The sequence below is a fragment of the Trematomus bernacchii genome, unplaced genomic scaffold, assembly GCF_902827165.1.
Source record: "Trematomus bernacchii unplaced genomic scaffold, fTreBer1.1, whole genome shotgun sequence".
Lineage (NCBI taxonomy): Eukaryota > Metazoa > Chordata > Actinopteri > Perciformes > Nototheniidae > Trematomus > Trematomus bernacchii.
Genome location: NW_022987575.1, coordinates 1056783 through 1074343, shown reverse-complemented (window position 1 = coordinate 1074343; position 17561 = coordinate 1056783). Strand labels below are relative to the sequence as shown.

At 41.4% G+C, this 17561-nt stretch overlaps 1 protein-coding gene across 1 annotated transcript; it reads right to left on the bottom strand.

The window, feature by feature from the left end:
• Nucleotides 1-4494: 4494 nt before the first annotated feature.
• On the bottom strand, nucleotides 4495-8668 carry LOC117479711 (E3 ubiquitin-protein ligase TRIM21-like). Its single transcript, XM_034126799.1, has 2 exons — nucleotides 8652-8668; nucleotides 4495-6202 (listed from the first exon to the last, which is right to left on the bottom strand). Exon 2 carries the CDS (start codon nucleotides 6191-6193, stop codon nucleotides 4550-4552), a length of 1644 nt encoding a protein of 547 aa, XP_033982690.1. The 5' UTR covers nucleotides 6194-6202; nucleotides 8652-8668; the 3' UTR covers nucleotides 4495-4549.
• Nucleotides 8669-17561: the final 8893 nt, after the last annotated feature.

Genomic DNA, 17561 nt, shown 5'->3' with positions numbered 1-17561 from the left:
CAGAATCATATAAGTACATCAGGTTTCATAGAGCTAAAACATTTAAAGTGCTACTCAACTGGCTTTAGATAAGCCAGTCCTTTATTAGTATATAAATGCCGTGTTAGCAATTCTTTGTTAGTGCTTCTCTCGCTCGAAGCGGAGTCGAAAGAGAGGAGTTTTCAGTCTGCGCCGGAAGATGTGCACGCTATCTGCTGTCCTGATTTCAATGGGGAGCTCATTCCACCATTTTGGAGCCAGGATAGCAAACCCACGTGTTTTTGCTGATGGGAACTTGGGTCCCCCTCGCAGTGAGGGTGCAGCGAGCCGTTTGGCCGATGCAGAGCAGAGTGCACGTGCTGGGGTGTATGGTTTAACCATGTCCTGGATGTAGGAAGGGCCAGATCCATTCACAGCATGGTACGCAAGTACCATTGTCTTGAAGTGGATTCTAGCAATAACTGGAAGCCAGTGAAGGGAGCGGAGGACCGGCGTGGTGTGGGAACATTTTTGGAAGGTTGAAGACCAGGCGAGCCGCTGCATTCTGGATGAGCTGCAGAGGTCGGATGGCACATGCAGGTAGACCAGCCAGGAGGGAGTTGCAGTAGTCTAGGCGTGAGATGACGAGAGCCTGGGCCAGAAGTTGCTTCGCTTTCTGGGTCAGGAGGGGACGTATCCTCCTGATGTTGTAAAGCGTGTATCTGCAGCAGCGGGTTGTAGCAGCGATGTTTGCAGTGAAGGACAGTTTGTTATCTAGGGTCACACCCAGATTCCTTGCAGTCTGAGTCGGGGAAACAATAGAGGTGCCGATGTTGATTGTTAGGTCAAGAGTGGGACAATCTTTTCCCGGAAGGAAAAGCAGTTCAGTCTTGTCAAGGTTGAGCTTGAGGTGGTGAGCAGACATCCACTGAGAGATGTCAGCTAGACAAGCAGAGATGCGTGCAACGACCTGGGTCTCTGAGCGGGGAAAGGACAGAATTAATTGGGTGTCGTCAGCGTAGCAGTGGTATGAAAAACCATGCGGGCTAATGACAGATCCGAGCGAGTTTGTGTACAAGGAGAAGAGGAGGGGACCAAGAACAGAGCCCTGAGTAGCAGTTAAGATATGTCTTGTAAATTGATACAGGGTACTTATTATATGTTGTACTTTGGATTCCTAAAGCTTTTAGTCTACTAACCCATCATCCAAGGGTAGTTTTCATTATAAGTAAAAAAGAATTTTTGGACGGACACTATAATTTACAGTTTTTTACTATGTAAAATCTGAATTTTCTTTAAAATAAAAAACATCTATATTGATTCTGACTTTTCTACATCCAACTCACAGGTTTATCATTACTTTGAGAAAAAAGATTATTAATTTAACCCTTTTAGAAGGGAAGATATGGTCATTTGTTCTGGGAATGTCATTTTCGAGCCTGAGACCTGAAAAACAGGCTCAGGGTTTAACAGGTTAACTATATTTTGATGATAATACTTTTGTACTTTTACTTGTAACATTTTGAATGCAGGACTTTTTATTGTAACCGAGTATTCCTACACTCTGGTACTTTTACTCAAGTACAAGATCTGAACTTCTCCCACCTCTGACAATAAATCCTGAGTGGTTACCAAAAAAAAACCCTGCTCTGAAGGTTATTTTCATTTTACAAATCCTGCACTGAGCTTTGCTTTCGCCAATATCATTGAAATGCAGCCAGATGCTGCTTCTTTTTTTGGTTTTCGCTAATTTCTTGACTTTTTCCGACGCGCTTGCATTTAAATCCGGCTCCCCGTCTCCCCGTCGCTCTGTGTAGCTGGCCCAGGGGTGGGCAAACTTTTTGGCTCGGGGGCCACTATGAGTTTTAAAATTTAACAGACGGGCCGGGCCAGTAGCAGATCGGTGAAAAAAATATTTAGCTGTCCATTCCTCATTAAACACTTGGCACTCATTGTCGGCTTTTCTTTTCTTTGGTCCACTCATTGTTACAGATGCAGGTTCAAAGGTGAATTAGGTTCAAAGGTGAGTTATTGTGTCATTGCGTCATCGTTTGCGTCATGATGTAACCGTTTACGTGCCTTCTTATGACCCACACAGAGTTTTACGTCGCTGATTTCCCCCCGCAACACCGCTCACAACAACATCAATAGAGGACTGCGTTGGGTCGTTTTTAATCATACGAAGCCAGATTAAATTAAAGAACTACTTCTTGGGTGGGTTGCCGACTCCAGCTAAGGTAATTTCTGTCTAGAGTGCGCCATCTAGTGGGATCAACTGAAATGCCGGGTATTGCAGGAAAAAGGCTAAATGAATGCGGTCTTTACTATAATTTGGAGAATTTGTACCAATATTCGGCGGGCCGGATTAAAAGCCCAACGGGCCGTATATGGCCCGCGGGCCTTAGTTTGCCCATGCCTGAGCTGGCCTGTACCACTACACCTGCTGTCTTTGGAGCGTCTGCCCCCCACCCTTCTTTCACATAATGGTATGATCCTAGTATGTCCTCGCATATGAAACAGGCTGGTTCCGACTGCATGGAGGTTTGTTGTCGGGACATTGAGACGTGCAAATAAAAGCTTATTTGGGCAAAGAGAAAGGTACTTCAATGCAGAATGGTACAAAAACAGAGAGTGGTTAATTATTTGCAAAACCACTAACCGAGCCTTCTGTGAAATATGCAGATTTGCTGCTGTCAAACGGCTTGTAACTTTCTCCAAATGTGGAGATGCTTTGTAAATACCGGAGTTAATAACTGGAACTTTTCACAGAGAGTGTGTTCAAAAAAAGTGCGCTTACTTCAGTCAAACACCAGTCAACATTCAGCTTGTCAAACAAGAGCGTATTGAGCAGGAACAAAGAAGAGATGGAATGATGGAGCAACTGCGCTGTCATATGTGTGGGCTGGACCTGTATAGTTTAATTTACAGGAAAGGAGTGAGCAGAGGGTAGAGTTGTCCATTCTTGTTCTGTTTTCTGTGACTATCTTCCTCCCCATGCTGAACACCCTCTCAGACTTTCAGTTGCGTGCGCTACTAAAGAGACGCGTTACCATGGAAACCAAACAATGGTGTAGCTGTATTGAAGTCCGAGTAGAAACAGTAACATTTGGAGCGTTATGTTAGAATGAAACAGGTCGTGACTCACAAATCAGATTGAGTCAGAAAATCCCTCCCGCGAAAATCGGGAGGGTTGGCAAGTATGTCACATACACATGCACTTTTTGGCCCCCCCACTTCTGAAATGAATCCGGCGCCGCTGTCTCCAGTACTGCGTTAGCTCTGAGTGTTAGCGATGCTTGCTAATGTAAACAAATACCATATTACGTCCAAAACACGTAAAGTATTGTTTCTAATAGCAACCTTCTGTGGGTCCACCATCCGAAATTACGTCATATCGGCGACAAATCTGGATCAGCTCGTTGTACCCCTGTTCTTAAAAGATTTGGGTACGGAGGAAAAGAGAGAGGGTTTTATTTTCTGACACTTTGTGAGTTCCCTGACACACCGGGGACACATTTATGTATAAAAGACATGATAGGTCCCCTTAAAGTAAATGTTGAAAAAAATATAGAGAAAAACAGTTGAAACTTGTTTTTTTAATTTTGTTGAAGACTTGTTTAAGCTATACAAACATTCTCCAGAGTTGGACAAAAATCAAATCAAAATAACTCAAAAGATTGAGACACAATTTCTTCTTCTAATATGAATAAAGCATTATGGTTTTTATTAATGTATAAAGCCATTTTAGGTAAGCTTCCACTCTACATATGTGCCAGATTTGCGACTCTTACAACCTCAGATCCAGTGCCTGGATACGGTTCCAGGTTCCTGCTGTGCGGACTGAGGCTGGAAAAAGCAGTCTTTTTTATTATGGTCTTTGGTCTTGGAATGACCTTCAATCACGCCTAAAACTGAGGGCATTTGTCTCTATAGCATGCTTTAAATTGAAGTTGTCTGAAGTCCTTACCACCAGCTGCTCTTGCAGTAACAAGTAGTGTACCTTTCTTACTGTCCTAATGTGCACAATGTAGTGACTGCTTTTTCGTCTTTTGTTTTCTTAGTTATGTTCTCTGTATTTTATATGTTTGTGTTATGTGTTATGTGTAACGTTGCTGCCTTCTTGGCCAGGTCAGCATTGAAAATGAGATTTTATCTCAATGCTTTTATATCTGGTTAAATAAAGGTTAAATTAAAAATTAATCCTTAATGTACAAACGACAATTCAGCAGATACATATCCCTTTAATACCAATATTTAAAACTATACCCTAAAAGAAACCTGTACTTTAATTATTTAAAAAATAATATAAGTGGTGCATTTCTTCTCACAGTAATCTTTGCCTGTATGAAGGACTTTGTTTATGTACAATGATAAGGAAATACAATTTGATTACGGTAATTTAACACCCAGAAATGTAGGGGCCGTGCAAATATTTCTTAATCATAAGTACATTATCTTTGATAGAAAAAGCAGAAAACAAACTTGCTTTGTTTAGAAACATCAACTATGTGGACACTGCACCCACCCAATCATATGCAGTATATTACATTTAGTGATAGTGAATCTTTCTGTAGAAAATCAAATGGTTGTTCTACTCGGTGTGATTGACAGGAGAGATGATCAGAGGGGCAGAGTTTTTACCACCATCATTAAGACAGGGACCAAAGTATGGGTATAGTTTATCTTTGAAGCAGCAGCCAGTGAAGGAGTAGATCAGAGCTGCAGCATCAACATCATAAAAGGAGACCAGACCCTCCTCATAATCCACAAACACCCCCACCTTCTCAGGCTGAGACTTCAGAGAGAGACGGACAGAAGGACTAGCAAAAGCTTTGTACTCGTTTTCATTCCTCAACACTATCACCCAGTAACCATCCTCAGGAGACAGTGTGATGAGTCCCTTCCTGTTGATCGACTCTCTGGCCACTCCTAAATCCCACTCAGTCTTCCCTTTAACCTGAACCTCGTAATAAAATCTTCCTGAAGAGAAACTCTGCTTTGCTAAAACACTAGCACAAGAATCAAATCTCTCTGGATTGTCTGGAAGATTCTTCATCACATCACCATTTTTAACTTGTTTTCCATCATCAGACAGGATGAGCGATGGTTGTGCTGTATCAGGATCGAGAGTCACCTCCACCTCATACTGCTGGACCCTCTTCAGCTCCACCTCAAGCAGCTTCTTCATCTGTTTACTGAGCGTCTCCTCCAGCTGAGTCACAGCTCTCCTCACAGTCCCCTCATATGAAGGTGGACGGACCCTGACTTCTGTCCAGTTCTTGGTGGGTGGAGCAGCGTTCAGGGACGTGAAGCTTTGGAGGAGGTGGAGCTGGTCTTCAGAGCGTGAGAGCTGCTCCACCTCAGAGCTTCTCTTCTTCAGCTCAGAGATCTCCTGTTCCAGCTCTTTGATGAAGCCTTCAGCCTGTTCCTCTGTCTCTCTCTGCTTCTCTTTGATCGTGTCGATGAGCTCGGCCTGGCTTCTCTCAACAGACTCCTTCAGAGCGGTGAAGACCTGAACACCATCTGCTATCTCTCTGTCTGCTCCTTCCTTACTGAGCTGCACTGAGCGATTCATCTCCTGAATCTTCAGTCGTCTCTTCTGGATCATCTGCTGAATTGCAGCCTCTGTCTTCCCCAGCTCTGCCTTCTTTCCTTCATATCCTTCTTTCAGAGGAACAACATCATGTGTCTTGTGGTCTAAAACAGAGCAGAGCATGCAGACACACACCTGGTCGGTCTTACAGAACAGCTCCAGCAGTTTATCGTGCTTCACACACATCCTGCTTTCCAGGTTCTCCACAGGGTCGATCAGCTGATGTCTTTTCAGACCTGACATTGTCAGGTGAGGCTCCAGGTGAGTCTCACAGTAGGAGGCCAGACACACCAGGCAGGACTTCAGGGCCTTCAGTCTGGTTCCAGTGCAGACGTCACAGGGAACTTCTCCTGGTTTGACAACTTGTTGCTCTGAGCTGCTGCTGCTGGCTTTCTGTTGAGCTGACTGTCTGAACTGAGCAGCCATCTCAGAGATGAAAGTGTTGACCCGCAGCTCAGGCTTTATGTTGAAAACTTCTTTACAGTTGGGACACTGACACTGGACATCAACATCCCAGTGTTGAGTGATGCAGGCTTTACAGAAGTTGTGTCCACATGGTATGGTGACTGGATCAGTGAACACATCCAGACAGATGGAGCACAGAAATTGATCTTCAGTCAGCAGACAGCTGGCAGTAGACATATCTACACTCTGAGGAAAAAATATGGAAAAAGCTCAGATGGGCAGTTCAGCGTAGGTATTTCTATGAGATGTCCAGGCCAAGAAAACAAGTGATAACAGGAAATCTTCTTTGGAATACTTTTAAGAGAAAAAAATAGCTATTATATTATTGAGCATAATTCTTATTATTAGTACATATAAGTCTGATATACGGCATACTTTTAAAAATGACTTTACTGTTGGCACTGTAAGTTGGATGTTAATTATTGTGTACTTCTAGTTACGTTTTGTCACAGCCTGGCTATTTTTCAGTTTTATTTTGAAATGTTTTCCTCCTTGTGTCTTGTCTGGTCTTACTTCCTGTGTTTGCCCTCCTGTGTCTGATTGTCTCATTGTGTTCACCTGTTGTGTTTCTGCCTCCCCTCCCCAGCTGTGTCTTGTCCTGTGATTACCCTTCTTTGTATTTAGTCTTGCCCTCCCTTTTGCTCCATGTTCGGTCCTCGTCATTTTTCTTGAGGTTTTGTCCTGATGTCCTGTCTAGATTTCCCAGAGGCCTGTACTACGAATCCAGTTCAACAGACCCTGGATATGTTTGAGTTACCCGGCTTACCTAATCCAAAACAAACGCGCTCTCGCTAAGCGGTCCTAAGACGCTGGTTATCAACTCGTTAACTCAAGCCAGGTGTGCCCTATCTAGTTATGTGCGCGTTCACATGAAAGGGGCGGGGTTAGCAACATTTGACCAATCACAAACATGGACGAGCGTACTGACAGCGCAGCGTCATACTTCCTGAATGAAAAGAAAACTATAATAGCCTATTAGACAAATATGAAGAAGTTAAACGTTAAACATCCATGACTTAAACACTTTATCCAGGATAAAAGCAACATAGTGTTTGAATGCGTACATTAACAGGTTTATGATATCACTGCCCCGTCTAAGACATGAGTGGATCTGACATGAATTTGACTCGAGTGTTTCGTCAACTTAACCCTTATGTTGTGTTCGGGTCTCCCGTGACCCGTTTCAAGTTCAAATTATATAATAACTACGCTCTAGTTTTTTTTATCGGAACAAGGCTTCATGATATCTTCCACAACAGCTATATAAACACTACAAAACAGATTTTGACCATTTTAGCCAAGTCTGAAGGTGTTGGGGTCTGGGAAGACCCAGCAGAATTGTTGTGGGTCACTCTGGGTCAAATTTGGCCCAATCAAGATTCAACTTTGACTTTAGACACCCCCACCCCCTTCATCCACTGTAACAATCATTTTTCGCAACATGCACCTGGTCTCCCCTCCGCCTATTTTTCAGTTTTATTTTGAAATGTTTTCCTCCTTGTGTCTTGTCTGGTCTTACTTCCTGTGTTTGCCCTCCTGTGTCTGATTGTCTAATTGTGTTCACCTGTTGCCCTTGTGTTTCTGCCTCCACTCCCCAGCTGTGTCTTGTCCTGTGATTACCCTTCTGTGTATTTAATCTTGTCTTCCCTTTTGCTCCATGTTCGGTCGTCGTCGTTTTTCTTGAGGTTTTGTCCTGATGTCCTGTCTAGATTTCCCTCGTCTGCCCTCCTGTCTGCTCCCGGTTTATTTGTTACTTTTCCTTTTCTTCCTCTTTGCCTGCTCCTGCCGGGTTTTTTTTCAATAATAGTAATAATAATAATAAATGTTATTTATAGAGTGCTTTTCATGGTGCTCAAAGACACTTTACATGTTAAAATTTGTAAAAACAACATTTAAAACAACACACAGAAACATATATAAAACACAACATTAATTACAGATTAAAGCAGTTCTGAAAAGGTGAGTATAGATTTGTGATTTGAACATGCTGAGATTGGTGCAGTCACAACATGAATACTTGTTCCACTGCTGGTTAATATTGAAATAAATGCAGCTTAACTCACACTTTAGTTATATTAATTGATGGTTAAGTTAAAGTGGACCTATCATGCTATATTTGAATAATATAGTGTAGGACCATACCTATATAAGGCATATTTATACTTTTTTTTTTTCAAAATACCAAACAGATCATACATTTTAGCCATGCCTCATTTTGCTCAATTTGAAAAATGTTAGCTCTGTTTTTGCAAGGGTTGATTCTGTGAGAACAGCACCATCTACAGGCCTGGCATATGTACTACAGCGTCTCCAGCGCTTTCGAACGGCAATGGGTGGCTGTCTCCTCCTGATTGGTGGAGTTGGCCCAGATTTGAACACTGTCCTGACGTCAGGACAGTGTTCAAATCTGGATCAGTTTTTATCAGATCCGTTGCAGCCCCTTTTTTAGAGATTTGGGTATGGAGGAAAATAGAGAGGGTTGTGTTTTCTGACACTTGGTGAGTTCCCTGGAACACCGGGGACACATATTCATGTATAAAAGACGTACAAAAGTGCATTTTGCATGATAGGTCCCCTTTAAATAAACGTAAAAAAAACTCCTCATTAACTTGTAGGCTACAGTTAATGTACTCACCAGTGTTTTGGCAGAGATTCTGCTGCGTTGTTGAGAAAAGCTGCTGGATTCAGTCGAGTGTTTCTTCAGAGAGAAGCAGGGAGATGTGCAGCTGTTCTGTCGCTCAGACAAACTTTCACTTTTAATTCTGGGAAGTTGATGCTCTCTTATTTCAGTGTTGCTCCACTTCTCAGTGACCCGTCGCCAAGAAGGAGTGGACTGAGGGGCATTCAGATCATTTACTGAAAGAATAATAATTAAACCACATTGAAAACACCCAAGAAGCAAAAATCGTGCCATTAGATGATCCTAGTTTGTTTTAGCTTACTGCTGCATTAGTGTGTTAACTGCAGTAGATGTTTTTTCACTTCTTCAGACACTAGTAGTTTAATCTAGTAATGCATCCTATTCTATAAGATAATCATATGTTTGACGGTCTGTCCTTAGTCAACTTTTCACAGAGGTTTCTCATCTTTGTGACGATGCATTTTCAAGCTGATCCGAGAAGTGTTTTGATAGTTTATATAGCTTAAAAATTAAACAATTCTCTCAACAAATAGACTAAATGATCATATTACAGTTCAGTTTATCACAAACATTCAGGATCAACACATTTGGAGACGCATGGAGGGGACGGGGATAGAAAAACTGTATCCTGGAAAGTACTTCAAGTTAAAAAGTTAATATGTACCTCTGAGATGTAGTATAGTAAAAGTATAAAGTAGCATATAATGAGAATAACGCGTATAAGTAAGCCTTCCTTCATTTTGTCCTTGAGTAAAGGTACTTTGTTACATTCCACCATTGCCGATGTTGCATCTGAAAGTGCTCTCAAGACTGTGTCCTTCATCAAAAGTTTCAACAACCTCCAAGCTATATAAGTGGACATGTTTTCACGATCAGCCATATGCAATTAATCTGAATCTGAACTTTAAGGAACCTTGTGAGTCTTTGGAATGATGTTCTTTCCATGTTGCTACTATAATTATGTATTTATTTGTTTTTCAATTAAATCCATGCTTGATTCCTTGTCAGGGAAAAAACTTTTTTTTCTGTGTTGTCAAGTTGACTTTCAGCAGATTGGGGGGAAAAACAGTTGGGAGGCAGGAGAAGAAGTGAAGTGGGGGGGAAGATGGAGGCAGCAGCAGCCTTTCCTTCCCGCAGTGAAACTAACGCCTCATCGCTGGTAATGTCTTGTCACAGTTAATGTTCGCTGCAGTCTGCTGTCATTTAGCGGCGGGGGTGGAGGTTATTGTCGGAGCCCTCCCACAATCCACCCGTCCAGAAATAGCCACCAAACAATTGAATCAAAATGAAGTTTTATTCTTCCCTACGCGGCTGCCATCGTCCTCCATCGCTTCCTGTTTTCAATCGGTTAACCTTTCTGTTCGGGGGCGTCGCGGCGGGGTCCTGCTCTTCGGATTAGCCGCTGATGCATTTATCAAGGGATGACAAATGAGCTGTCCTTCCAGATGCCTGATTACTTGACCTTTATTCCACAGGAGCTGGGCGGTTAGCAGGGATGGGAGGGGGGTCCTGATGGAGCTAAGTGGTGCCAGTCTTGTATTCGGCAGCCCGTGGTGAGGGGGAAACGCCTGGATGCAACGCCTCGGTGCCGACGTGAACACGAATTAAGAAAGAAGTTATTAAGATTGGCCGCCGCTGAGGCGAGGTAATTGAAAATCTCACTTTCCCCAGAAACAGGCAGAGACCCGGCACATCAGTTTCTATTTGAGGCAGAGAGGCTGATGAGTATCACACATTAAAGCCCAGGGAGGAAAATGGTCCTCTTAGTGGTCTCTGACTGGAGATCATTACATGAGAGGGACTGCGTCGCCCCTGAATGTGGTGGCATTTTCTCTCTTTCTTCAGCCAGCTCATTTCTGGTTTCGTCGTGCAGCAGATTGTCATTTACTCCTCTGATTGTGTGTTTTCCACCGCTGATTCCCTGCTCACAGCGAAGAGGCCTGATAGTTATCACGGTCCCACATCACAGATGGAGATTTGTTCAGTCTGCGTCCACGAATAAAGGCATCTGTTTCCGCTGGTCATCACCTGAACCTGCACAACATAAAGAAACCTTGACTCACACTCCTAACGTTATTTAAGAAAAACATGAATTTTTAAAGGTTGAATGATCGTGAAAACTCGTCACTTTCTAAAAAAAGTTTATATTTATTTATTTCCAGTCAGTTTTTCTTTTTCAGGCAAATATAAAGGTGACTTAATCAAGATAAGCAAAGAGGCTAAGCACTGATCCGACAACAGAGAATATAAGTTGAAGTCCAGAGAATTCATTAATTTACTTTTTGCAGTCTCTATTTAAGGGCAAAGAAATGTCAAAAACAACTCTAAACTATATCTTAAATGTGGCTGCAGAAGAATAGACGGCCCGCTTCTCAAACCTTTCCAGAGGACATTTAAAGCCGGAGTCTCTTCACATAAAGCGTTCAGTTTGTTGCTAAACTTGAGAAATGGAATTTAGGAACTTCATCTGTAAACTAGCCAGGTTTCTGGTCAATACCTTTTCTTTTCTTTAAGTATTGCTATGACATAAAACAGGTAGTATGTAAATATTATAGGTTTCTAGTCGGCTCTAGTGACTTTGGTCACTTTTCTCATCTAGCAATAAAACTTTCCAATTTGTCCGTCAACTAACTTGAGCAAGCGTCTTCACTTTTGAGTATTTTTTTAATCCTCTGGGTTCTGGAGAGCGAGGTCAGGACTTCATCAGGGGCCTCGGGGGCCCTCGGAGCCCCTCTCTCTCTGCAGGAGATGAGGGGATCAGCAGGGTGTGAAATAGCCGTAGTGATTGCTCCGAGGCCACGAGGCCTCCAGCCCATTCGCAGCCCTGTCAGCTCTCTAATGGAGCCGCGGAGATTGGAGACGAACCCCCATCACACTGTTAAAGGTACAGTCAACCATAGAGACAGAAAACGGGTGGAAAGTGAACACTAAGTTTCTTCAGTGTGTTGCATACAGTGTTAAAGGGCTACACTTTAGTCTGCGACAGCATAAACGCCTGATTCGTCAATCACTTCCTGTGTTCTCCTTTAAGGAACAATCAGAAACAGACTCAGTATTTTTTTCCAATTCAAGTTTGGATTTATTGTTAATTATGAGAAATATAACTTTGCTTTCCCAGCTGCTGCGTTGGAGTATCTATACGTGTTTTAGCAGCATCTGAACTGACTGAAAAGGCATGTGATGTTAGATATGCATTAGCTACAACACAGTCTCACGGCATTTCGTGTTATAGTCACGAAATTAATCTATTGATTCGTGTTCACCAACACGATTTCGCCATTTTTTTCGTGTCACACAGAACGATTTTAAAAGCAATGTAAATAATAACAAATTAGAAGGAAAAAGACATTTAAAAAAATACAGATTTAAGTATTCTGACACAGAACGATTTTAGAAGCAATGTATTTATATTGGTAGTATGTTTCGTGCCTGCACCAAATAATAACAAATTAGAAGGAAAAAAAGATGACATAAAATACAGATGTCAGTATTCTGAGGCTCTGAGCCATTTCTTTTCCTCACTGACGGCAAAAAAACTCAGACATTATACAATTTAGGATAGGGTTAGGCTTAGGGTAAGATATTGAGTAAGAACATGTTTTTATGAACCACACAGCTTCTGGTCTTCCAAAACCCGATCGGACAAAAAGACGTGTTGCAGGCACGAAACATACTACCAATAGAAATACATTGCATTTAAAATCGTTCTGTGTGACACGAAAAAAATGTGAAAATCGTGTTCAATAGATTAAATTAATTTCGTGACTATAACACGAAATGCCGTGAGACTGGGTTGTTAGCTAACAGACGATGTTAGCAGTGCTTTACCCGCTGAATGTTTGCTTGGTGGCTCTTTCAACAAGCTATGGACAGACGTCTGTTTGTTGGTGGTATTAAAGAGTAAGGACCCCAGCAGCATCTGAATAGACTGAGGAGACGTGCAGCTACGGTCACAAACTGTTAAATATGCTGCAGCTGAGAAGCTAACTAGCTAACGGACGTTGTTAGCAGTGCACTTTTCCCGCTTAATTTCTGTTTGGTGGCTCGTTCAACAAGCTACGGTGCAGAACAAGGTGTGTGTTCAACTTGAGTAGCTTCATTCATGGTGTTACATTATTTGATTGACTGTATGGAAAAACAAAGTAGGTGGAGAGTCAACAGCAATCTGACCTGTTGTAAAAACCGGGGCACTATTGTTTAAATCATATGTGATTTACTGCTCAGATATGTATGCAGTAGCAGAAAAACTGTTTTTAAATATCAGACGTGAAAATGATCCCTATTTTATCTCACTCTCAGAAAGACGAGTAAAACCAGAATGTTGAATTATTTAAAAGAGGTAGAAGTTGATGTGGATTGAACAGATGCGAATAACCAATAAAAACATTTATCTAACACTTAACCAAATATGAAGCACTTTGTAAAATATGTTCCTAAACGAGTTTCGCTCCAAATATAATTGAATATGCTAAAGACCATTATCATTTAAAAGCGTAGTAAACTGTACTTCACAGACAGGAAGTGAGATGGTGGACCGTAAAGTGGGCCAGGCATCTTTTTGATATGTGGAGTGTAAATATAGCCCTCCACCCTCCACCTAATTGTAGCTGTGTTGTTTTCATATTGTTGAATCCCAGATATGTATAATTCATCACGCAAATAATCTGGAACAAAACAAACTCTCCTCTGAGCTCCCAAGAGGCCGAGCGTCTAATGAGTTCACCCCATAAAATATTCATACCTTTGCAAAATATTCTGTCATTCCCCCTGCAACACGCTCAAGCTACACAACATCCAATTACATGTAATAGCATCTTGTAGGACTGTGACTGCCTGTTGATCATTGACATCCAAAAACACTGTCTCTCGTTGTGTGACTTTCTGCATTAATGGGAATAGTCACAGATGATGCTCTTGTTGTTATTGTGGTTAGGTCTTATTTTATTGTGTTCAAAGTACAATGGGAGCCCATAGTTATGCTGCTATACGCTTAAACTGTCGGAGGACTTTCACCTTTCACTTTACGCTTCTCTTTCACTGTACCTGTATTCTCACATGTCCCAAAAAGTTAAAATGTTACTAACTCAGCTTCCCCGGAGTTGTTGTTTTGGACAGTTGACATCCTCCTTGATCCATCTTCATCTTCTTCCTTAACACATGTATTCTCTTTTTAATTTACACACAACATCTATTGCACGTCTCTCTGTCCCCAAGGTTTCTAACATTTGTTTCCGGGTTTCTTTGGGAGTGTTTCCTTGTCCGATGTGAGGGTCTAAGGACAGAGGGGGTCGTATCCTGGAAGAACTGTAAAACCCCCTGAGACAAAATGTCAAAGTTATGATATTGAGCTATATAAATACACTTTTAAACTTTGATTGATTGCTTAAATTGTTTCAGTAAGTCGCTGAAATCTTTATTTTCTGGGCTCGGAAAGTGAAGCGTCAGAGAAATGGATGGACTTCAATTCAATAATTCAGAAATCATGTTATGATAAAGTAAATAACCCTCTAATATCTCTAACCAGTTTGTCATGCATTTCTTTATAAAAACACTACACGTATATTTAGTTGTATCCCCCCCAAAGTAAGTCAACACTAGTATATTTAATCACAGGTTATAGTTGTGATTCAAGCGTTTGGCAGCACTAGTGCAAACACATTCATCATGTTTACTCTGCACATTCAGAATTCACAGCTGATGTTTCATGGAAAGTGGAAACAGTCCAGATCGTCACTAACTCATTTGCTTTTTTCTCCAACAAAACGCTCGAGATGTGGATGTTTTGGAGCGAGGGTCTTCCCCCTGGAGTGAAGCCGTGTCCAGGCAGCTTCATCCAATCACGTCCGATAATGACCTGGGGATCGAGAGGTGAGAGTATAGTGGACAAAAACCAAAGAGCACGTTTTTCATTTCGTGCTGAGAGGCCGTTGATTCATTTCTCTTTCAGAGCAGAGATTTAATTCGTAGGCTTCTTCAGGAAATCATCTCTGCTTTTTAATAATCTCTAATGCCATGTGGCTTTCTCGGCACGCTGAGGTGACGAAAGGTCAAGGAGCCACTTCAGGATCCACGGCGGCGTCGAGAGGAAGGGGGGGGGGGGGGGCTGATTTTCATTAAGATGGACTCTGGAGCGCTCGTCTTATTAGCGGGTCATTAGGCTCTCGCAGGCCGACAGATTGGCTGAACAGGAAGCAGGGGAGCGGGCAGAAGGTAATTGCACTCGGAGTGACCACACAGGTGCCTTGATTGGTTAATTAGCGTGTTGTCAATCAGCAGCTCGCTCTCACCAGTTAAAAGGTGAGCGGTGAGAGTTCCTAATGAAGCGAGAAACTTCTTCTTTTTCAGCTCTTGACGGATGAGAGGAGGGACACAGGGCTGTCCCTCCCTACAGGCCGATCATGCAGACTGCGTGGGGCCTCACCTCGGCCTCCTTTGAGTTGTATCTCAGATGAAACACATATTCTTTTACATATTTATTAGAAAATCAACAACTAACATCAGAACACAGAAAACTTTGGAGCATTTGCTGCTTATATTGTAACACAACATTTCCTGATTCTGGTCAAATATAGTTCAAAATGAGTTCTCCAGATAATTACAAGATCTGATTTATCTAAACATCACTTCTTATTTCAAGAAATCTTACTGAGCACATTTTCACTTGTTCTATTGGCAGATTGTTGTACTTATTTCAAGTGAAAACACCTTGTTTTGATTATTGTTTAACTTGTTTTTAGAGCAGTATTTGTTTCCAATGTATTAAGCTCAATTTCAGGTTCATATTTATATTCTTTGCTCCTACTGTGACATGTCTCCATGCTTTAATGTTCCAAAAGCTTTTTTCATACTGCCTGTGCTGCAGCACCTCTTTTCACCCTCTGTCTGAAACCAGACCTTGCAGATATTTTACAATCTTCAGAAAAAAAAGTCAGAATTTTGAGAAAAAAGTCAGAATTTTGAGAAAAAAGTCAGAATTTTGAGAAATAAGTCAGAATTTTGAGAAATAAGTCAGAATGTTGAGATTTTCTGAAAAATGTTAATACAAAAATAGTCTTTCTGAAAAAGTCAACATTTTGTAGATTTTCAGATAAATTCAGAATTTTGAGAATTTCAGAAAAAAGTCAAACATTTTAGAAATTCTGGAAAAAGTCAGAATTATTACATTTTCATAAATAAAGAATTGTTGCCTTTGCAGACCATTTACATGCAGAAAAACCGATATAACCCCATAAAGGAAGGGGAACACCCAAAAAGCATAATAGGGCCTCTTTAAAGCTGCGTTGGGTCCAGTTTTTTCTCAGTCATGCATCTTGTGAATAATTTGCTAATGACTCAACATTTTCTTCCAATTAGCAGATATTTCAGGGCGTCCTGAGCTCGTCGTCTCATACGGGCTCTCTGGCTCTCTGGGGGTTATCATGTCTTTGAAGTTGGAGATAATTAGCTGAGCAAGCAGGGGTAATTAACAGTGTCCAGCTCATAAATAAACACTTTTTCTATGCACACACCATAAATGCAGCAAATACCACCGGAACAGTCTGTCCTCTTGAAACATTTTTAAAACACTTGAGAAGTCAGCAGTCAGATTGTGATAACTCTGTTTAAACATTTTTTGGAATAAAGGTGTTTCAATTCATTTGTGCACCATATTCTTTCCAGATAACAGAAATTCCTCTCTGTTTAAAGCACATGTGTCAAACTCAAGGCCTGGGGGCCAAATCAGGCCCTTGGTGGATTTCATTTCGGCCCGCAGGATAATTTCTAATTACTATTAGGTCTGGCCCGCCGGTATATTGCACGCACACCTTCACTCCATCCTGAGGGTCTCCTCAGCTCAGAGCCTGACCCCAAACATTGATGACCTTGCACCCAAGATGAGATGCCAAGTATCTGGCTTGAGCTAGCATCACAGAGCAGCACACTGAGTTTACATGGATGTTTCCTTCTGCACTTTCTTTCTTGAGACAACAGGGCAGGTTTGGTTTTTTCTTTGAGGGGAATAGTTTTTTTGAAGCTGTTTTGAAAAATGTAATCATAAGAAATGACTCTGGAAAAGCTGCAGATAGAGCCATAAGAAATGAATGCAGCTGATTATTTAATGTTTAATGTTGTTTTTATAGGCAATCATTTAAGCTTTGTTAGTTCCAGGTTTAATATGTGCAATGAGTTCATTTCAATAAGTTTTGCGATAAACATTGAACCAGTCCGGCCCTCGACTAGTACCGATTTTTTTATTTTGACACCCCTGGTATAAAGCAATACATTCAGCTATGAAACTAAACATGGCCTCCAAATGTTACATAATTAACACCTCTAAAACCGTTTTAATACGTAATAACCAAGATTAATTTCTTATGTGGTTTAAATGCTTCCATTGGACTCCTTGAACACATCACTAAGTAACACTCGCGCTTCTATTGGCTAGCGCTCCAACACATTGTACGTGATAGGTCAAGAGGCAGGACATCTCTAAGCCAATCACAACAGAGCTGGGCAGATAACCAATCAGAGCAGACTGACCTTTTTGAACATTAAAGCATGGAGACATGTCACAGTAGAGACACTAAATACACATATGAACCTGAAAATGAGCATGATGGGGCCCCTTTAAACGTTCTTTTGTAGCAGAAATCATGGAATAGCTTGTGTGTAACAATACTGTGAATGCATCAAACAATAATCTTACATAATTTCTCCTACTTATCCAGTTTTGCAGCAGAAGATCAGCAAATAAAATGTGCACTTCCATCCACAATACTATACTATACTTATGTGAGTATAAGAAGTTCATCTTGAGGATTAGTGTTATTCTTAAAGAACTCAAGTCAAACCTCCAGTGGTGGAAAACATAATCTCCAAAGGTACAATGTTCACAGGAGGAATTTGATGATAAAAAGTTAAACC